Consider the following 24,493-nt stretch of genomic DNA (forward strand, 5'->3'; position numbering starts at 1 on the left):
TTAATGTTTTTAACGCGACATTGAAAGCTCACGTCATCCATAAATGACACAAGTGAATGTTATTACAAGAAAATTAGTTATTTTCACGGAGCTGGAATAACAAATTTCATTTTTGGTGTAATAACAGACCTTGGCCAGATTTCTTCGTACCGCGAGCATAATTTTCTGTCTGTGGCAAGGTCGACCCGTTGATAATGACGATCGACCGTTAATTTACGCGGTGCGTCGTTGGAACAAATTTATGGTTAATCAGTGGCTATTATTCCTAGCTCGATCGAAGATCGATATCTGGGAGTGAAGCTACTTTGGTACGCTGGCAAGCACTGCGCAACTATTCACGGAACGCGTAAACCTGCGTACAGAGGGATCGTTAATGATCTCACATGCGATCGGGAGGCTTGCGTAAGGAAGATCACGATCACACGCCTATTTTTCCGTTCCCCGAGGTGGCTTCTTCATCGAGAAACGCCGATGGAAAACGAACGATATGCGTAACACTCTCTGCGCTGGGTTGCTGCAGGGATTCTTGCAAGTTTCCTTATAAAACTGGAATACCGTGCGTAATACTTAAACAATTTCTATAATGTCTTGGTAATTTTGATCAGTGGAGATTTTAGAACTTGAACACTCTACGAAATATTTATTTAGTTTCTACAACGATAAAACAAATTATAATTACAGATTCTGTCATCTTGGTTGCAAAACATAAGGGGTATTTGATTATAAAAATATTTTCAATATAGTTGTAAAAATTAAATTATAGTGTTTCAACCTACCACGATGAATTTGATTGTACGTAATCATGTGTGATTAATTATCTTTACAGTTTTTATGGTACAGTTACGAAAGCAGTGTTATTATAAAGTGTGATGTAATACTCTACTAAAGAAAATCGAGGGATACTTTTGATTATAGGTTCACAAATTTTTCTCCGAAACGAATCTACTTTCTCCGCTGAACTACGAGGATAAATAAAGTACTTCGCTGGAAACCGTTGTAATGAAATTAAAGTGGACTTTCAGTTACTCAGCGATCCAGTTATGACAGGGCATGTATCATTATAGAACCGAGTTAAATCATACCCTTAGAGATATTCGAAAAGTGCCAAATATTCATATAAAATTATTCTTCGCTGAGCTATCTTATGTGAGATAATATAAAATTTAGAAAAGTGTTCATTAAACTTATTTAAGCTCTTTTGAACATTCGAGCCTTTTATTTCCAGCTGTTTCTTTACGTTTTTACCGGGGATCTGTCAAAACGAAAATAAAGAAAAGTTTTATGTTACTGATACTGGTTATCAGTAATTTGAATTAAAAGTTGCAGGGGAAAGTTGACTAAACCGGGATGGGCGGATTAAACAGGACACTTGAAGATTAGAAACGTGCTCTCATCTGATTTTAAATGGTGTCAATATTTTCTATTATATGAAAAAATACATTGGAAACAATTGAAAATAGTACATTAGAGATGCTAAAGAAATGCTGCTTTGCAAAATAATGTAACTGATAATTAAATAAGAATTAATATACCTTATAATATATGTTTAATCGATCTGTCTGGCCCAGGACAAGCCAACAATTCCTAGATATCTCGTTTTGTCCAACTTTCACCCACTATTGGAATAGCAAAACATAAACCACATCGTGAAACGAAAAAAAATATTTCCGCCATTGTTTCCTGAAAAACTTGCTTCAGACTCTACAATTATTATCAACAAAACTTTTCCTTCCACGCAAACTTTTAAAATAACTGTTATTTTTGTTCCCCCAGCTATTACTACTGACACCAGAGAACATTTCAACGTGTGATTTAAATAACGATAAAATACTATGAAAATAATATTTGTCATCTAAGAGTAAGTGGGTCACTGTGGATCAAGTGAAACGATATTACCAAATTAATTACGCATCAATTTGAATTCTCATATATCAACGAGTCTTAGATTTCTTTCCAAACAACAATGGAGCATATCCCGGGCCTTTTCCTGACTAAGTTTCAAGGGCGTGAATTCTCAAGTCATGCCCTTGGGACCGTCCACTTAAAATTAGTCTGTCCAAGGGAATCCGGATTCCATCGACTTCATCCGGCAACAATGGCGATCACCGCGAGCAACACGTCATCCCTTGTTTGCGTCTGAAATGCCTGCTCGTAGTCGTAATCAATATTTTAAGAAAGCTCGGGACTCCTCCCGTCTCGCAGGCCCAATTATCGAGGGCGTGTTGCGCATTCTGGAAACGAGGCGCGTTGCGCATTCTGCGAAAGGTTTCCCAACGGGCTCGAGAGGCATTTTGCGGCAACGGGCCGAGGTAAACAACATTGCTAGTCGTAATTGAACGTCGCGACACGAATACCGGGATTTCGCCATGACACTGGCGCGGCGAAACCGATTTATTGCGCCAGGATCGCGATCGAGATCGAGACCATTCTTCCAACGGCGTTAAGGAAACGAGGCGGAGGCCTGATCCGAGTGACATTGCGTCGAGAAGGGAGCGCAGCCTTCGATCTTGTTATCCAGCGCGATCGATAAGTCGATATCGATCGCAGATCGCACCGATCGCGGTAACGCCGTCCTCCCTTTCGCGGGTTTATCAAGTTTCAACGTGGATTTGTTCGATCGTGAGTTCCACACTCACGTAAACAGTTCTTTTAAATTTTTGTTTCCTTGTATGTTTATTTAGTTAATATTTTTATACGTTAACGATAACGTTAATGATTTCTGTGAATATCCAATATGTATGTTATCAAACGAGTTATTAATAATCAATTTATATTTTAATACAAAACAATACGTCTGACCACGAGGGATTAATATTAAATACTTCCTCGAATAATTAGCAAACAAGATGTATAATTCTTCTTGTTAATAGCGCAATATATATCAATTATAATACTTTGTTTCTTGTATCTGTGCTGTACTTCCAACCGGAACAATTACTCGCTTTGTTTGTTAATTATTTGAAAATTTTCGTGTAAACGAAGAAACTCGTAATAATTAATTTTTAATATTTCCCCTTACAGCTTCAACAGTGGTCGTTACTGTTCGATGCGTACTCTAAATCAAATTCATAATGTCTTCAAGGTCCAGGTAGCATCATTCATCCTCCAGCGCTTTTCTGAGTTCTCGAAGGTTTCGTGGCGCATAATTTCTTGCTCCAAGGCGTTCTCATAACGTATTCCAAAGATTTTCATTGGAATTTAGGTCTGAGCTCTGTGTAGGCCAATTCGTTCACCGTATTTTGACCTCCTCCAAAAAATTGTAAAGTCTAATATGCTGCATGGAAACCGGTATCTTCTTGAATCGACTTCTTCGGAGTAAAATGACGATTGACCAAAATAATGATTTAACAAATATCTATCATCGAACAAATTTGGAAGAAAAGAAGTAATTCCTTTTGATATACTTTTGAAATAACATTCAAACCGATTGAAATTTGTTTCATTTTTTATTGTGTGCTCATTAAGGTGTAATGTTTTGCTGTGTAATTTCAAGAAAGGATTGGTTTAACGTAGTGAAGAGTTTTATTTTTAATAGATCATAGTATTATCGTGTTATGAGAAATCAGCTTTATACTGCATCGTAAGTTTATGTATTATTCAGTAATTACATTTTTATTTAAGTTTAAACTTTCATATTGCATTGTATAATATAGTTCTTTATGGTTACTAATCTTCCTCGGTTACATCTTTATATTACAGCTCTTCGTATGCTCTAAATTTTACTGCGTAATAAATGTTTTTCATGCTTTCTAAAATTACACAGCTTACGTGGATTTATAATTTTATTCATTTGTGGTAGTTTAAAATTACCGCATAGATATGCTCGGAACATTATATCTTAATGAGTTTGCAGTAAAAACAAAAACAATCAATGTTTTACTCTTATAGCGTTTAAATTTTATAGAAAATTATTTCTTCCCTGACTTTTGTTCTTTTGCATCCATTGGTCGATTATATGAAGATTCCTATTATTTCTGATTATCGACGTAATTAAACTTTCCCATGATATAACCCAGCAATATCTTAATGAAATTGATACATGCCACGGGCCACTGTCAGTTTTCTTTTTTATTCATTTTAAATAAAATTATTCGGCCTAAAAGAGGTTAACAAGTATATTTCCTCGATCATGCAAGCAAACGGTAGACAGTATGAAAATTTCTCTTACGTAGCGATTGGCGGCGAGGATTCTGTGTTCAATAAAAACCAGTTCCGTAATTACCCGACTGTTTATATTAGCGCGAGCCATGACAGACCCCCCATGGCAAGCCAATCCTATCTAAAAAGACATAAGCTGTTGGGGGTCTACTTCGAATCATTAGCAAACATTTCATCGACGTTGTATCGTCGACACCATTTTTAACAGAAATTATGTTTTGACCAACATTCGTATGCACAGGCACCAATTTCCACCGACGCTATTCCTCTATAAATAGTATCTTCAATATCTTGTTAGAAACGTTTGAATTGAATTTAAATTTAAACTTAATCCCCTCAATTTTCTTGCAACACGATCAAATAGTTTATTTCATTTTAGACTACAGATTCTTCATCGAAGTTACCCAAAGTACTTTGCAGCCAATTTCGTATTCGGGTTACGCACTATTAATTATTAGACCATCTGCTGATTTCACGCTACCGTACGGTTACTGTTATACGGCCGCGTACGTGGTGATTGCTTTTGAAAATAATACCTAATATCGTGATAATTATCTGTAATCGAACACACAACAGCACGGAGGATTCAACCATTCTATTCAAGAGCCTGTCTGCAAGGACGGAAAGCGATAGTTACAGACAATGCGACTGTCATTTCATCGTCGATGCGAGAATAGACCGAATAATTTCAAGTTAATTTCAGATCCTTACTTATTTTCGATATGCATAGAAATCAACTTTAATCTTTGGAAAGTAGAAACACGATGGTTTCTCATAAAGCCATTACGTAATCACAACCTACTGATTGTAAACAATATTTCTTTTTTAAATCCGTGTCCTGCAAACAATGATGTTAATTTATGTAGAAGGATAAATAGAAAATATACTCGTCAGGCAAAGTCAAATGTTTGATGCAAATCCGATATGAATAAAAAAAGTTACTTATAACAGAAGCATGCCAATGCTAATTTCGTAGATCGAAATGATGACGATAGCTTCTTCATCTGTACGTCACAGTCAAATTAATTCATGAATAAAATCCCCTTATTAGTTGCGTAACTCATTTCTTCGTTATTTGCTCAGAATTCCGTCGAACAGGTCAAACCAGAATCCAACGCTCAGTGATCTAACTACGAATATACTTCTCCATACTTAATGATCGTTAAGTATTATGCAACCTGCTATAGTTTGCTGCGGAGAAATTACTCTCTTAAAACACGTGGTAATCAATCCGTGTCATTAGAAATTGTGTTTCAAAGCAGAAAGTCTTTTAGAATTATTTAATGAAATCGTAACAATTATTTAATTCTTTCTGTGAAATTATTCACTCGAGACGAAGTCCCAATTGCAATTCAAATCGAACAAATACATTATCCCAACTCTGCTCGTTGAGCTAACCACAAGTAGAATCATCAGCCACGGTATGATTTACGATACTTCCACTAAACGTAAATACAGTAATTAGACGCCCAAAGAAGGCGGTAACCCTTCATTGTCGCATTTATCAATCTTTCGGTTACAATTGCATTTCCTATTTCCAACATCCCTAAATGTCCAAACGATTCTCCTCCGCGTTTCAATTATTAACAAGTTTCACGTAAATACAATTGTCAGACACTACCAAGACAATCTTCTCGTTACAATAAACTTCTTCTATTCTAACTACTCTAAACGCTCTCGAAATTCGTCAGCCTTTGAATTATCAACATGGATTAGATTTCTGGTGGGCGGTATCTCGTTACGATCGCCGGAACGTCCAAGAAATCGGTGTTTGAATTCCTCACAGCGCACAGTACATTCAAGATAAAGGGAAGAATAGGGAAACGAACCGTACGAAGGCTTCACATGACACTTCTCCGCGGGAATCGAGCCACTGACACTCACTGATCACCTTATCAACACGATAAGAACACCAGTCGCGTACTGCGCGAAGGTTCACCGGTGATGGAGGTTCGAGATCGCGACAAGGAAGACGCGACGCACACGGTGAAACGCTATGAACACGGCGCACGGCTAAGAGTTAGCGCACAGCACGACGACAGTCGATGAACTGAAGAGCTGTGCGGCTTCCGATAGACAGCGCTGTTCGCCGCTGGTTGCGCTCTGCTAGCCGGTACCATCGAAACACCGATATCTGGGTCGAGCCTTTCCATCGGTGTGTACCGGCGTGCGTTTCGAGCGACGATGGCCACTCGACGTACGGTTTCGTTTGGGTTTTCGATTCAATCGGTCTGCAAAAAGCTTGGATGAATTGCTACTTGTCCATTACACGCGCTATTAAAAAAATCAAATATGAATTCAGCGCTCTGGAATCAACCATTGCTAGAGGAACCGATTGGAAGTCATTCGATACACGAATAAACAATTTAATCAATAAGAGAAACGAATTTGTTCTAAACGAAGTACTGTTCTAAACGATTGTGGTAAAATTGGAAACGTTGGGAACATTGTAGGACTTAAAACTGAACGTTCTATACGCTCTCGCGCTGTACGCCAAACTTTAAACTCGTTTTTCTTGAAATGACGGTTTCCAAGCTGATCCCTGTGGCTTATTGAGATCTAGTAAACTGATTGGCTTAAAATTTTACAGATATCGAGGCAAATGTCACTTGATCACGTTGCAATTGCATTTAAAGCGAGTTTGATAGATTATTTTTACAGACGAGATTATCAGAAAAACCTGGATGAAACGACTAACCCAAACTATTTATTTTTGTAATTATTTTCATATTCCACATCCGGAACGAAACTTATGAATTGTTAAAAGCACGTATAAGCTTTTATTGCATTGACACGAATATGAACTTTCCATATGTTTGTTTCGAGCTGAAAAACAATAACAATCCTGCTAAAATTTATTTCAATGTCTGGTGCAGGACTGAATACAAAGCAGCGATGAACGCGTGTGCTTCGAATTAATAGGACTACGTTTATGTATGCCTATCCGAAAGATTCTATATTTAACAAATAAATTATCCTATATTTTAAGTAATCATTTGCCTAGTCTTAGCTCGATATTACCATTCGTTTTATATTCTTTCGTCAAAAAGAATTTTTCAATCGCTTGTTTTGACTTTGCCTAACTTTCGAGCTGTCACGATCGTCGAAGAACAAAGCGTATTAAAATATATTTCGATTGATTCGACAGGCTTCGATGCGTTTCATCTCTCGTTGATTCCGTGGACGAAGAACAGCGCGGTGCCAATGACTCGTCCCGCATTTGCGTTCTAGAACCTCTCTCCCGCGTTTCCTTCTTCATTTTACATTACACTTTGATCGGAATGCACATAACGATACGAGGAATGTGGAGTAAAAACGTTTTCCCGGGGTCCTTTCGAAGGAACGACTAGATAACCGAGTGAAACTTTCGAGACGAGCGGCCATATTAAATAGAGACGTCGAAGTTATTTAAATTGGGAACATTAGAGGCAACGTGAGAGAACAACGATGGGTAATTTCGTAATAGAAATTCGGTCGTTATCGTTGAGCACTGCTGGGAAACTCTTTGACAGTCGAAATCGAATGAAACGATCGAAATAAAGATCTCTCTGTGTTCCTACGAATATCATCTTTCTTTTTTATCTTAATAACGTAGGATGGAATTATTTTTAAAACGTGAAAGGAAGTTGTATACATTGCTAAAGACACATCTGAATGTTCATTTTTGCAGAGTTAGCGATTCGTTTGCATAGCACCAAAAATTGAAATCTAATTAAGAGCAATGTATAAAACATCACGTATCGGGTCTGCAATATAAACTCAACATTGTAAGTCACTTTACTTCGATCTATTAAACATAAGACGCGAGACTGTAAATTACCACGCTATTCAAGTATCAACGTCCAAAACTATTAAGACAACTTTAACGTTCGGAATTGCAATTCGAAGAAACTGCTCGTTTATGGCGAGGCTAGATTGCACGCGCCTGAATTCTTTTGCATTTGATTCCCTCAATTGGTATGACAGAACGATGTTGGGTATACAGTTTTCTAGTTACGAATGGACAGCGCGTACGAGAGAACTAGACGAATGTTTAGCAGTCAACGGAAGGACGGTTAACTTAAAAGCCAATTAACATAGGTCAGTGAAGCTTATGACATAATAAACAGGTTTAGGTACACTCAGTTATGTTACTCATGTGGATACAAACATCTGCTTTAACGAGAAATTCAAGTTCAGTTTATCTTTTATAAAAAAAAGCGTGAGCAAAAACAATTAAAGATACAATTTTAAGATTTCGAGGGCACAGTTTCTTCGATACCTGAGATAGAATTAACTCTAGCCAATAAATTGTACACAATAAATTGCAAAGAACTCGAACGTTCTTAGTCTCCCGAGGAATTTCATTTCTTTTTCAATTTGAACACGGAGCTTAATGTTCTGAATAAACAGTAACGAGATTTCAGGTGTTGCAGCCGTACTACGCTTCCTGAAGAATAGATCTTTTCGAATTCGACCTGATAGTTTAGTATTCTGCGCACACAATAGCCTGTAGACTTAATCGTTCGTTGACCATCGAAGTGCATTCTCATCGAACGCCAATGGGAAATACCCCATGTCGGTATGCACGTTACAAAACAAGGAATGTGGAATAGAAAAGTTCCAGTTAGACGTTGAAGGCATGCACATTTATTTCGTAACCGGCTAGTGAAAATTTCCTGCTGGTCTTGTTTCATTAAACAGCGCGAATTTTATTCGCCTCGAAACAGAAAGTTTAATGCAACGTAAATTTGGTAATATTCGTTGCACGTTCTTGCGATGATTCAATCCTCTCAGTTTTATCACCTCCTTGCAAGTTTTTTTATTTCTTTTATTAGATGTTTACAGTGCATAGGTTTAAGGCTATTTTACAGCTAATATTTCCACAATTTAAATTAATTAAAAAGTAATCAAAATTTTATTTGAATCGAATAAAGTAGTAGGACTTGCAGAGTAATCGCAAACACACAGACTTTGAACTTCGTATTAATAATGCTCGTGACAGATTAATCTTTATAGTTTTTAATTTTCATATAGAAAACACGATTACTTGCAAAATGAAACGTGCACGTTCGAGTGGAAGAAGATTTGCTGGACGATAAAGTTAGAGTTTGAAATCGCTGCAAAGAGTAGCCATAAGTTCTCATTGGCGACAGCTGGTTAATGGTTCTCGCTCTTGGCAATAAACGAACATTCAAAGGAGAAAGAGAAACAAAGAAGAAGAGCCAGGAAGTAAATTAATCTAGACGAAGATACATTAATTACTTTGATGAATGTTTTGATGTCTAGATCATTGTGCAGTTAAGAAACGTTACGTTAAATCTAGACGTTTGAAAGAATTTACATTATTATTTCTAATTGGTAAATGATTCTCGTCACACTTCGTTTAATGTATAACCTAAAATTAAACGTAAAGGATTGCTCATTGTCGTATAAATCAACTCGAGCATTAAATCGGTATTTATTTAAACCAGCTTATTGAAATTACTTTGACGTTCGATTTGATTCTTCCATTACAAGAAGTATACTTTAAAAGTTTTTATTTCTTTCTTTTCTTTTTGTTTCAGCATCAAGGAATACGAAAAGTGGTTGCTTATGAGGACAGAGCATGCAGAGACGTTCGTAATGAAATAGAAATCAGAACCGGAAAGCGCAGGAAAAGTCGGAAGTGATAGTAATTCATCGCGAAACATTATAATTTATTTTACTCGATGGATGCATTCAGCGAAAATAAAAATCTCTGTCTGTGAAAGTACCCTGTGCATCCACTGATGTTGAAATCTACGCGACATTTGTTTCTATTATTTCTTAAAGTCTGTTAGAACTTTCGTTAAAAATGTTCCACTTAAATTATTTAAGGTACCTATTAAAAGAGTTCCATAACTGTTTCGACGTCCAATTTTTTCAAAATCGTCACTACTGTAAATATCTCAATTTATAATTTGATAATATCAGACCTTATTCACTTTTTAAGGGTTTCAACGTAGCAATGAATCTCGACGCGATTGAAAAGAAAAAATTCTATTCAAAGTACAGGCTTTTTCGCAAACAATACAAATTCGACGAATCACGAACGAGGCCCTCCCATAATTTAAAATTCTCGATCGACGCTACACGAAAAAGAAGCTATACAAAAGATGCGTGATTCATGCGTGTAGAGGTAACAGCAGGCGCACCTGTCGTTAACGGAAACGAACGATTACACTGGGACCCTTTTCAGGGTCCCATAATACACGAGCCTCGTCGAGAGAAGCCTGATCGTTGAACGTACGGCCTCATTCCCATTTCCCAAAAGTCACGACACATTTTCTTCCTTTCTCCCGATTAGTATCTAAATAATAATCTCGACACACTTCGATTCACGTGTCCAAGAAAATTTAACGATCAACTCACGTGACTAATTTTTTACCGAAACTAACAATCGATTTATTTCCACGGTAAACGTTAAACTACAATGTAACTTTCTTTTACATTTCGATCATCTGTTACCCAACAATTCTGTTTTCTTCTAAATAGAAAGTAAGCGTGACTCTATGGACTTTAACTGTTGCACAGTCGAACGTTGTTTTCAGATACTATTCATATTGCAACAATGACCAAAATTTTATAGAAACACGAACAATGATCGTCGTTCTTTTCCGCCGGAAATAACGAGGTTCCTTCCACACACGAAGCCTCAACGACAAGTTCCCACGCTCCTATGCACACGACCTTACGACCTCCATCTTTTTACTCCTCTGCTCGATGAAATCATTGATGATTTAGCAATCGCGGCGAGACAGAGGCTCATCGACGATTATGCAGTCTTTTAGACAATGTATTGCAAATCTACGTACAGATGAGATCAAAGCTTCGTTCGCTTAGCAAATCCTTTAGGGTTTTCATTCAAGTTACAGCATGAAACTTTGATGACACTTTGATTAAAAGGGCGTTTCGTTAAGTGAAGCATTAGTTTCACGATGTACTCGTCCCTGTTTAATTGACAGTAATTGCAAAGTACAACGATGTAAAATGGTGGGTGAAGATTTTACGAGGAAGAAACTATGAAACTACGGAACTCGAAACGTATCAAGTGGAACTCGGATGAATTGGCGATTTTAGGAGAAGACTTGACAGAGAAACTCGATCCAGTTCGACCCTTTGTGAAACGCTTTCGACGCTTTCTCGCCTGTCGTTGGTCCAGTAGGTAATTTTCTAACTAGTCGCATTTGTCTTCGATCCTTTTTCAACGCCGTAATACGCGCCAATGCGGCGAAAAGAAGTCGATCGAGGCGAAATCTTTTCCCCGAGCATGATCGTGCGTTGTAAAAGGCGTTCGTCGTGACTAGAAAGACTAGTCGACTCCTAGAAAACTCTCCCTGTTTCGCGAATAGGCGTCACATTTTCCATTTTCGACGTCCACTCTTTCGCAATTCCCTTTTCCTCGACGTTACGCGCCCGTGTCCCGCGAAAACGAAACTCCGGAGTCGAGTTCTTGCGTTCCAAACGCGGCAAATGCGTTTCCAGATGCAAAACGAGAATATTTACGTAGGCTAAGCGTTGACAATTTTTGTTATCGTCTTAGAATATTGCAGAATAAAGAAAAAATATGTAGAATATTATCTAATCTTCCCATTATTCCTATTGTCTAGAGTACAATAGTTTTATATGAAATGAGAAGGACAGTTTACGATGCCAAATGAGAAATTAATTGCAAGAACTGAATTCACATTCCTAGACCATTAAATAATTTAGCTGTTTCTTTGCATCAGGCGTTACCATTTCAGACGAGTGTTACGCAATACAGAAAGTGCATCTTTCTGAAATGCTCGTGTCCTCAATTTTTATGATACAATAAATCCTGATTAAAAACCATGACGTCATGCATGATCGTAAATGGACCGTATACTCCAAAGATTGCACTCGCCATTCTATAGTTTTTAATTAACTGTTTTCTTGCGTCGGGTATTTTATGCAAATATTGCACAGTGCAGCATGCAGTTCATAATATAATTTATTTTTAAGCAATGACCAGTTTATTTATATCGCAATTTTAGATAAGTTATACCGATATCAAAATATTAATTGCGTATTTCATGGATTGTTGCGTAATTGAAGAAAAATCTAATAAATAACATTTTAGATTTTATACTTTTATTTAATTGCTCTGTCATTAAATTTCCTTTCTTCTTCTTTGATCCTTATGGTTAGAGTATATTCCACAATATGTTTTGCTTTTAATAAATGAGTCTTTGTTTGAACCTCCAGTGTAATTTAAACACAAATTGTCTCAATTATATTATATTGCAAATATTAATAAAATAATTTAAAATAAAGTTTGAACTTGAAAAAGGAGCTCCTGAGATAATAACTTGACATAGGAGTGCAAAGGGTTAATATATCTAATGTACACTTCGTGTCTATTTAATCCAAACAACCCTAGCGAGTGTCGACTGCTTTCGCGTAAAACTGGCCCTGATAAGGTGCACGGAGAACGCGCGAAGGTTCAGGATGGCTTTGAAAACCCGGGAAGGACACCGCGAGAGAATTTAGGCCAGACGGCGAGTGTCAGAAGGAGATAACGATCGTTGCCAGGGCCATTAGCAATTCAAACGGCTTCCGGCCTCCATGCCCCGGTATAACGTACGCGAGAAAGAAGGTGTTGCCTCCGGTAAACACGAGTTGCTTGAACTCTGAATCGCTTGAAAGAAGCCTAAGTAGCCGCGCGCCTGAACGTTACGTGGCTTCGGCTCCTTCGGCTGCGGAATATCCGAGAAACCTGCCACGCATGCAACGGTGTGCATCGGATCCGCAAAAGTGCATCGCAGAAACGAAAAGAGGAAATTAATTTCACGAGTGATCCCAGTTTCCTTAAAATTTTCTCGAAGCCTTAACCCTCTCGACCACGAAGTCACTCGCGATGGAATTTCGATCGAATTTAAAGGTCATTCGATTCGTACAGATTGTGCCACTTACAAAAGAAAATTCTTTTGCTATCTCAACTGATAGACATCGAAGATGTTCCAAGCAATAAATCTCTCGAGATTAAGAAAATGTCGAATGTGTAAATTCCAGCACGGAGACGTTGCAATAATCCAGCTTGTTAAATAGGCTCGGGCAGCGTACAAAGCGGACTTTCTTCTTCTATGCGCGGCAGAGTTTGACCCGAACCGGCTCGGTTGCGTCTTTCCTCGTCGCGTAATTGCGCCGAGTGTGTGACAAGACGATTTTTTACCAGGGGGAGAAATCTACGATGATGTCAGATTTTTTCCAGGACCCGCGCGCCTTGGGCCCACGATGCACCTGTGCACCGAGTGTTTACAATCGCGGAGTACTGGCTATTACGCGGCGGCGCGAGCTGCGAACGAAGAAACGAGAGACGATGTCGCCGCGAAACGAATCGACGTTTCCCCCGTGCTGACGGGAATACCTTTTTCCTTTGTCTCCGGCCGTAATGGAATGCAAAGATGCGACTGGTATATAAATGGGTCTGCGAAGAGCATCATAAATTGTGCAACTCTAAAACGGTATTCGGTATTCGGAATCGTAAACGTTCCTCTATCCGCGAAGAAATATTCACTGGACGGCCAATATTACTTTAAGGAGGAACGAAAACGTCCTCGCTTCGAGATCATCGTTGAATTTACTTAACCGAGCCGGAGAGCCAAGCGAATCTCAACGTTATCTTATTAAGAAAATTTTTTATTCCAAAGGATCGCATCGTCGACTAAGAATGTGCGAATCTGGTCAGAGACGTACAATTTCGTAGATAGAAAACGACATTTAATAATAATAATACATACCAGTTATTCTTAGTGACAAGATGTTATTAAATTTAACCGAGAAAATTATATCTACGGTATTAGATACTAAGATAAAAATAAAAATGGCGAACGATGGTGGAAATGAGATTTAAACAGAATAAAATTTGTTTGTATATTGTTTCGTTTACGAGGTAATTGGATTGAAAAATTTCTTGGATACGCGTGCGATCGAGCACGATTTGCCTGACGCCGTCTGTCCATTACTCACTGTTTCTACTTATGCAGATGTCCAACTCGTGCTTACACATTATTAATTCTGATCGTCGTAGTAAAAGTGAGCTTCTAAAAAGGAATTCACAGGAATAGCAGCTACCCTTAAAGTTATTTCAAACTAAAAAATTTATAAAATCTTTGCTCAAAAGTATGAAACATTGACGTATCTTAAATCAATGTTCAATCAAATTTCTCTAGGTTTTTAAATTGTAGAAGACTGTCTGAATAGTTTTCTGTAAAGTCTATGTTCGCTATCTTTAAAGTCAAAGTTGTCAATTAATTGAGAGCTACCCAGAGCTTTAAAAACGATTGATACTCGACATCCGGACGCATCAGAGTTTCCAAATTGCATCACGAACGCAACGTTGGAGGCAAAATCACAGTGAAACGTGAAAGTTTTCCAGCCACACGCCTATTCGTTAGTAGAAAAGGCATTCGAAAGGTGCAAAACCGGTAACAAATTGTTGTTCGCCTCTTTTGTCACGAGCGGAGTGACGACATCGCGCACGAAGCTTGACGTCTCGCACAATGGCCGAGCTGGCCGGAAGAAGTCGGCGTCTTCGAAGGTTTTAAGTGACGTTTTTAGCCGCGAACTCCGTGGATCTCGCGCAATAATGGTCAATTACATTTACATTCTCATCGCTTGTCGCGCGATTCAACTTCTTGAATTTTAATGAATTTAATTACGGCTGATAACAACCTGTCATTTGCTTCTCGTCAACCACGTGCCCCTAAATAATCACGAACAATTGCATTAGGTTTATCTATAATTTCTATCGATATATCGCCGGATGGTTTCTCTCGGATACAAATGCCCTTAACGAAGAAAGAGAATTATTGAAATCTTTTTCTAGAATATTTCTCACAATATATTATTAAGGTCGTGTATAATTTCCTTTTTGCAAAAATCTGATTGATGGAGATACATATGTAAATGGCAAGATTGAGTAAAATTATAGAGCTGCAAATCTCCCTTCTGGATTGCAAATTCTTTTTGGGATCATTCATCACTCGAAAAGAATTTTCGTTCGATGTCGCGTCGTTTTCGAGGCGAATAATTCGTACGCCATATTTTATAAACGTTCGATTACAGCTTCTGCTAAATGATGGCAATGATTCCACAATTGATAATCAATATGCCATCCTCGATGTACGCGTAATCAATTTTAAATATTTAGGTCTAAAAGCAACGCGATACGTGATTGATAACGCAATCAATTTCATTCAAACTTCCGTTACGAATTAAGTAAGACACACTCCGGGAATCCTGTTTTTAACTCGTCCGAGGAGAAATTAGTAAAGTCACAAGTGACAAATTGCGTTTATCACAGCGATTTTTATGAATCGTTAAAGCTTGGAGAACATAAATGGAACAACGTACGCTCGTACTATTTCTCGTGTCATTAGGAACCGACCTCGATAATCGCTTATTTTTTACAATCTCTCTACGAACCCCTTTAATTTTGTAAAACAGGTATGTTCTAGTTTAGGTTTTATTTGATTAAAAATTCAAAATAGTGTGCACATACCTGTGAATATTTATTAATTGTTTTAACGGTACCAGTTTGAACATCTAACACTATCATTTGCGTTATCGGTGCATAACTAATGCAAATATATCTCCCCGTGTCTTCCTTTAATGCACTAAAACGAATGATCCTGTTATTCCTAACAGTTCTCAAGAAAATAGCCCGTAATTCCTTATTTGTGTTATTACGCGAGTAAAGCAGACCTTGCGCGTACTTAGACTCCGAAGTAAAGTGTATGGCGATGAATAATACTCCGGGAGAACAACCGAGTGATATTATCAGTCGAGGAAACTTAGCAATTCATGACGAAGAGAAGACTGGCCACTCAACATTAACAATCGGATGAGAAACAAAGAAAGGCATTTATCGTACGTCTGTCGGTATTACGCCGTTATGATTTATTTTTGAACGTGGAATCATCGTCGACTTAATTGCACAACGAATCGCGTCGCATACCAGCCTCTAAAACTTTTCATTTCCAACGGAACGTTGAACAAATAATTGCCCAGAAAAATGTTTCCCCGTCACTATAATTTTTTCCCTTCTTTCTCGCGTATTTATTACATAACCTGTATTATCACGATAATTCTAATTGTTCGTTACTATAACGCATGAATGAGTCAATTCCAGAGACGTAATTTACACGTAACTAACGTTATTTATTGCTATCCCTATTTTCATTTAGCGAGGAACGTGATTACACTAATTACGGAAATTTAATAGCAAATTTTCTTGCGGTACGCACAATTGCTTATGCAGATGGAACCGTCGCGTGTCAGGATGTACAACTTTAACTCTGATTAGCCGTGTGTCTTTAAAAACTCTCCCGTGAACTAGTTCTCATGAAATCTGATGAATTTTCGAACAATTTTTATTAAGAAATAAAATCCCTCCGTCGTAAAAATTCTTTTCAATATTTCTGTAATAGTTTTGCTATTAAAATATTCTAGTCATCCTGTGCTTGTCGGGGAATTGAAAGCTCTAAAAATGATTTAACGTGTACCGTGTAGCGCGAAGAGACAAATGAACGAACGTTATTTAATATCGTGTGCTTCTTGCACGCCGTTTGTCAAACTAGAAAAAGTTAAGCGTTGATAAATATGTCGCGAGGAATTCACCGTGGCACGCGCAGGTACATTTCCTTCGCGGCTGAACAGGAATGGAACCGGACTTTTCGTATTTCTTCGATCTTGAAATTGTTCCGGCCAAGCGAGTGAACCGCAAGCGATCGACCGACACCAATTAGCGACGATCGGCCAGGATACAGTGTAACGCAACGAGGCAACCTCGGGCAACGCCTAGTGTAAATTGCGTTTCCAGTGAGTGGTCATATATGCTGGCCAATGCCTCCTTCTTCCTCTTTTTCTTCCCCACGTCGGAGAACATATCAACGACCTATCATCAGCGTAGACAGTTTTCGATCGCCCCTGATAAAGAATGAGATGATAATCATCTCCATTTTCTAAATATAACCCGTAACCTTCGTGGATATTAAAACCAAATTCCTGAGATCGCGTTGGCATCTTCTTATCTCCAAATGTATCTCTTCTTCGGTCATGAACTAGACTAGATTCCCCATTTATGGGAAATTTTAATTTTCGATAGACTATAGAATGCATTTAATATACAAAAGTATAAGAAATAGAAATTATTAAATTTAGAGGTTGAGGCAATCCTCTGCAAAGCTCCTATTTCATTGATTCTATTAAGAAAAATATAAGTTTGCATAAAGATCCGTAGTCTAGTGATAACGAATGCAAGGAATTCGAATCTCGCGAAGATTAAACATTTTGTTATCGTGTAATAATTATTTATGCCGTTCCCTTTTGATTCGTGAGACATTCCCTTGCCCGAAGCTTCGCTACGCCATTGATTGCAGAAGTAAAATGATAGGGCCGATCGATTGACTGGTCCCACGTTCTCATCGAACGCCATGGAACTCAATGTGGAGGTTCAAGTGTCACACGAATATCGTGGCACGAATGTTACTATTCAATGGCAATCCGTATCTTCGGTTAAGAAAGGATCTGGGTTTTCCTTTAGAGTCATATTTCTTCAGAGATCAACGTCGTGATACCTGAAGATTAAGGGCGAAAAATGACAGGTGCAAATAAATATGCAGATTTACTGCTTGGTTAGAAAAATAGATATCCACACGTATCACATATAATTTTGAAATATTCAAATGTTGTGTCTTTTGTTCCACGTCTGATTCACCAATTTAATTTATAAAATTTGTAAAGTCAATTAAAGAAAATTCATTCTTTGGTGCAAATCATTTTTCTAAGGAATGGATCGAGGTCGAAGTCGATTTCGAAATAACGGTTCGATCGGGCATTGAAATCGCGTTTCTTTGTATATTCGTCGATAAATCTACTAGTTTTCTTTTATGACAATCAATCGGTATTCTATTCACGCCACAGCTGGCAAGACTGCAAGCCATTCTTGCGTACAGTTTCGTTCGGCAATTGCCAGCGCTCTTATCGCGAACCGTTGATAACTTTTATTTAGGAACTACGTCGTACGTTTCACAATGAGAACCGACGTTCAATATTGAATTAACGGGGGAAAAAATATTTCGCGTCTTAATTTGACAAGCTCGTGAAGTAAAATCATTATAATTATGGGTTTCTCGTTGAAAGACGCCGGTTAAACTATTATTGCCTTGTTTAATTAAGGTTACACTCCTGTATTGAATTATCGTGTCTTTTATTTCATGGTTTTTGAGACTAATTCGAATGTGATCAGCGAAAAGGATAAAATAGGCCTGCATCTTTCACGAGATATTATTTTATGGGAAGTGGATTAGATGGTAGCAGAGTTAGACCTTTCTCGAATTAATTTTTGTTATAATTAACTTTTATAAATAATCTTTCCTGGCAAGCAAATAAATCTTTCGCAGTAATGATTTGCAATAGCTTAAAGAACTGAAAATTAGGAGCGTGAAAGTTGTAGCTCAACGATTTAAATATTTTGAACAAATGTAGATGCCGGATATTCCGTGATGAGAGTTCCCTTCTGATTGATTTCAAGATTTAAGACGCTCCAGAACCCATTTGAATCTCATTAACCCTCGCGTTCCTCTTTCACCCATATCGTGTTTGGTCATTGACTTATAACATACTTGCACGAACAACCTTTTCAGCGGAATCGGGAACGACATGTCGATTTCTTAATCTACTTTTATGGACATACACCGCTTAACTTTATCGCTTCTCAAATACAATTACACTTGTTAAACGCGCGTAACGAGTACTACAGCGAGCACGAAATGCTATCGACTGCAGATGCAGAGAAAAGCAATCAGCGGATACACAAAACCAATCATTCATATATTTGAATTATTGCTCTAATTAACTGGTCAAGACCTTTCTCAATTACGCAATAACATCTACATAATAAATTCTCTATGTCGGTCTCATCAGTTGCTTTCTTAATGTTCACCAAATTCTATTTTTTTTAATTTCATTCCTATTTCCTTATTTTTTGTATAAATCCTCAAAACTTTACGGAAACGAAGCAATCAATCCGGTAACATTTGATCAACGTTCCTCGTTCCATTGGGTCGTATAAAACGTGCCCTAACGGAGTCATCAGCGAGGTCACGGATTCCGTTTCTCTGGACGACACGCGTAGACGATTCCCTGGGGACATCGTTACTCGGGATCGTCCTTCCTCGAGGAAATCGTGGGTTTGCTTTCCGCTACCCACGCATTATCGCGGTGGAATGCGTTGTCTGTGGTCGGTGGTGGACGCGCGCCTCGAACGATGCCCCTCCTCGTCGTTATCCTTCTCGGGTAGCTTATTACAGCCGTGTACCGATTTCCACACGTGCGATCGCGTTACGTCGGCTGCGTGTACGCGATTAATTGCGCAAGATCCAACGTAGCTGCCGACCTTCAAGGATCCTGGCAAGTTTACTGCTACGGGGCTGGCGTATTAGCACCGCGCGACCAGTTTCCCGTGAGAAATTGAAACGAACGATCGATAGAGCAAACACCTTGCCGTGAACATCACGTTGGTCCATCTCGTGGCAACGAAACGACCGATGAGTAATGGGTTACCAGCGAGCCACGGTGATTAATTCGAGCAGTTCGATCGGTTTCGTTCGCCGTTACCAAGGTGGAAACCGTGCTCCGTGTACGATGAAACGAATGACGAGGCTTATCGAGAACAGACTCGTGCACCAGATTCATTAATTTCATGGAAATGGCTTAATGAAGATGCCTAGGATAATTGGATTTGGAATGTTTCGAGCTGTTGATCAAGTCCTTGATAATTACTGTATCTTTGACTTGATGTTAAGCTTAGAACGTGGATATTAGTTTTAGTAGCTAGTACGAGGTAAAGAACGGAAAATTTGCATTACGTTCTTAATTAATTCAGTAATAGATGTGTTTAGACCCGTGATAATGTAGCTCCTTCTGGAGATATAGCGATTAAGGAAACGATTATACGCAGCATAGATTTATGCGGCTTCGATGTTTCATGGTTTTGTGTGGAATAAATAAACGTTATTACTCGGACGAATGTCACGTAAACCGTAATTACCAATCCTAACGACGTTTCTACTTAAGTTGAAAAATATGACAATATGGATAAATTGAAATTATTTTTGCACGAAAGAAAAAAACAAATATTGCAGTTGGTATTACAATAACTTTAATTTATCTACGTATTATAAAAGAAGAGAGCTTTCACCACAAATCGAAACGTCGACGTAAATAAGTCTCTTGCTAATTGCTCTCATAACCAAATACAGAAGACATTATTAATGCTTCAAATTTCCAGGCTAAGAATTAAATTGTAATTAATTTGCACGTTTGATATTGGGAAAAATTATTAAGAAATATTTCTACTTCGCTCTACACTTGATTCGAATTTTATAATTCGACGAAGCTAACGGTTACAGAGCAATTTATCAACTTCACCGAAGAGATTGCTGAAGAAAATGACAGGCAGAAGTTGGTCAATCACGGTTCGTCATAGAAATACAAAATATGCCCAATTCATTTTATATACTTTCTACAACGCGACCTATTTCCCAAGAAATAATTACAACTTAGATTCACGTTGATAAAAATAACCAACCAAATTTCTTCTGGCTATTAATTACACTTCTGGTCAGAATATTTCTAGGAATTATAACGATATGATCAGAAGAAAAGATTCTAAAATTTGAACAATGGAAACTTTCACAAGATTATCTTTCGTGCGTTATACTTTTAGAAATTCCTAATCGTGAAACTAAAATTGCAAATCCTTTTAAATCGTATATATGGCGATTCTAATAAATTTTAATATTATCGATTGTAGTAAATTCTAGTAATGCATTTATAGTGTGCAAGAAAAATCATTAAATCATACTAAAATATTTATTCTAAGTATTGTTAGTAGATGTCTGTCTCAAATTGCGATCTGAATTTGATTATGATGAGCTTAACTATTTAATAATGCGATCTAGATACTTTCTCTAGCCAAATATTTATATGGTTGTAACTGAATCAGTTAACTAATATGTTAAGAATAGAAAACTCTAAAGTAGAATGTGAAAGTATGGCCAACTCAATCTCATCCTCTCAGTCGAAGAGTGAAGTCTCATTAATCGAACTCGTTTTAGCTGATGGGTTTAAATAGTTTTTACTCACCAGTCTGATGTAGGTGTTGATCATTTCTGTTAACTGTGGCGCTCGATTAGTGTGCAAGGGTAGCCTGACTCCAGACGCAATTTGCATCACGCACACACCAACACGGGGAGAACTCACAGACACGATATCCTCCAGAGGTAAAGTCTCCAGTATAACTAGGTCACCGTTTGTAGTGCGTTTGATTAATCGAAGACCGTGATGGGAAACTGCCACGTGTTGGGTTTCCGGATGTTGAGGCCCGATCTGTACGAGAAATTAATTCGACACCATCGAAATCAGCAAACTCACGAAAATATTACAATAAAATTATAGTAACTGCTAAGAACACAGAACAGAAGAAGCATCGACCAATAATATGACAATTAAATTGCAAAGTGGTAAAATACTTTACGTCCAATAAAAGTGTTACGTGTTACTATTTAACTGCATACAAAATTCCGTCTGTTAATTAACGAAAACTAAATCAATAAATCTTTCGTATCCTCGAAGTTTGCGTGCACAATTCTAATTTAACTCATCTTCTCGCGGCTTTCCTTTTTAAAATGTCACGTATGATTAACCATGTATAAACAACATACGCAATTAGCTGCAGCCTGCTTAAAAAGCAAGCTACTAACGCGTCGAACTTAATTCGCCTTAATTATTAGCAGACTGTGAAACGCACTCACCGACACTGGGAATATCCTGGCAAAATATAGAGGCCATTGTTTAGCCATGTCAACGACGTTTTTCTTAATAGTGATCTTGTGCTGCGTGCTCTGCAGGTTGTCCAGAGTGATACCGTAGTTGTCCAGCATCTTCAGCATGTTCTGTCTGTCCTCCTTGGTGATTCTGATGCTGGAGGTGGCGAGGACGTCGTAAGCAACCTGGCAGAACACCAAATGAAGCGCCAGTGGACTGTTCAGCGTTTCGTTCGGGGCAAACACTTCCTTCTTCACCCTTAGCGTCCACGTCACTCTGTTGTACGTGAAATGAGCTGTGGAAGTCTGAGGATAGAGTTTCGTGTTCATCACCTCCTGGACCTTCTCGATCTCTGGCTTCTCTGCTGGCGGCAGTACCGGTCTGAGGAACTCGGGCCACTCTTCGATTTCGATCCTCTCCATCTTGTCCGTACGATGGGTCGAGGCGACGCTCGATCTCCTGTCAACTTCACGGTCCATTTTCTTGAAACTTTGACGAACAGCCGCGAATGACTCCCTCGTGTTTGGCATCACGCCAAAGTCTCGCGACGATGGCATGCCAAAGCTGTCCCTGGACTTTGGAGAGACGTCTCTGGTCATCCCGAATGGGTCCCGTTTCGAACTCGAGTTCTCGAAGATCTCCCTAGCGTACTTCGGATCGAAGATGTCGGAATTCAAATCACGACGAGAGTCAAAGTCCGAGTTTCTGTCTCTGGCGGAACTGGCCAGGTCCGTGCTGTCCTTTCCATAGAAGTCTTTGGATTTCTGGTCCTGCAGCGAGCGAGACTTGTCGAAATCGTTCCTGTACTCGTGATTCTCTCGCAGGTGCTGCTGGGACGCGAATATGTCTCGACTGTGGCTGAACATGTCACGCTGACTTTTGGAGAAGTGGTCGAAGGCTTCTGAATCCGGAGACGTTCTGAACGAATCTCGAGCTTTCGGTTCGACTGGAGCTGGCGGTGACCTCGGTTGAGGCACACCCGATTGACTGAAATTTTTGTTATATTTATTTTATATTGTATGCTATTTTATGCATGAAAAATTGGTGGAGTAGATAAAACGTAAATTTTTAGGGCAGTGTTTAAAATAAGACACTATGAAAGTAAATTGCTTCCTTAAAAAACAAAATTGGAAGTCTACCATTTTGTTTTAGAATTTACTTTTAGAATTCTATGCTATTTTCTTCGTTCAAGTACATGAAAGTGAATTTAAACATGTTGAAATAGAAACATTAACATTAAACATATCACGACCGGTCAAATGACTGAACGCTTTATATTTTATTGTAAAAAACTGAACAAAATAGGGTATTAAATTCTGGTTAGCTTCCCATGTAAATAGGAAATATATAGCAAAGATGAAAGGAAAGAATCTTCAATGTCCACTGTCTTAGAAGAGTCTAAAATGCGAATTAAAAATAGTTAAACTTTAGATGCCTGCAGTTTCGAAACTACTAGTGTTTTATCAATTATTAAGCCATTGTTAGCAGCGGTAAAGCCTCCCCTTTAAAATGGTTTTTTGTTTTTGACGATCCGACCTCCCGTTTTGGAGATATCGCAATTTATATGAAAGCGTAATTTTTTAAATTCCACTTTCCGTCTTACGAAAGCCCATTAACGCGCATTAAAAATACTAAAACTTTAGACGCTTGCAGTTCCGAAATTACTAGTGTTTTCTCCATTATTAAGCCATTGTCAGCAGCGGCAAACCTTCCTCTTTGAAATGGCTTTTGGTTTTTGTCGATCCGACTTTCCGTTTTCGAGATATCGTAATTTATGTAAAAGGTAATTTTTCTTAATTCGACTATCGCCGTCTTCGTCTGACGCGTCGCGCCGGACCTCCTTGTCGCACGTTGACCCACTGACCGAGTGACTGAGTGACGTCACGTTTACTATTTACTACGGTCACGTGCGGCCAACGGCCTTGACGAGGCCGTAGTAAACAAACGTTTCGCCCTTATATTTCCGGAACTAGCCACCGCATCGACGCGCAACTAAAATCGCTATATCTCCGGAACTAATAAAGCTATCGACTCGTACAAACGCTCATTTTAAAGGGTATTTCATCCCCTATCAGATGACCATATCAACTATTATAATTTATGCTATCTTCCATGTTTATTTTGACATTTACTTTGACGCTCGACTTGAAACAAAAATTGTCATATCTCCGGAACTAATAAAGCTATCGACTCGTACAAACGCTCATTTTAAAGGGCATCTCATCCCCTATCCGATGACCATATCAACTATTCTAATTTATGTTGTCTTCTATGTTTAATTTCACATTTACTTTGACACTATGCATCCAAAGAAGTTCCAGCAATTCCTATTGACTACTATACGATAAAACTGGATTATAAATTGTTTATTTTAATTGAAAATGAATTCATTTTCGTAAACATTCTTTCGTAAATAATGGTTTTCTCTGGAACTAACTACGCGTTGGTAGATTTAGTGTTAATAGCCATCTTAAACAGATAG

General features: G+C 38.3%; 1 protein-coding gene across 5 annotated transcripts in view; it reads right to left on the bottom strand.

The window, feature by feature from the left end:
• Positions 1-24,493, bottom strand: part of Myo10a (unconventional myosin 10A) — a 75,629-nt gene that overhangs the window by 16,873 nt on the left and 34,263 nt on the right. For all 5 annotated transcript variants that reach the window (XM_076765878.1, XM_076765881.1, XM_076765880.1 and 2 more), the window contains 2 exons: positions 21,999-22,998; positions 21,331-21,573 (listed from right to left, as the gene is read on the bottom strand). In XM_076765878.1, the coding sequence (XP_076621993.1) occupies positions 21,331-21,573; positions 21,999-22,998 (1,243 nt within the window). The remainder of the gene's footprint in view (positions 1-21,330; positions 21,574-21,998; positions 22,999-24,493) is intronic.

Source organism: Colletes latitarsis, chromosome 5, assembly GCF_051014445.1.
Source record: "Colletes latitarsis isolate SP2378_abdomen chromosome 5, iyColLati1, whole genome shotgun sequence".
Taxonomy (NCBI): domain Eukaryota; kingdom Metazoa; phylum Arthropoda; class Insecta; order Hymenoptera; family Colletidae; genus Colletes; species Colletes latitarsis.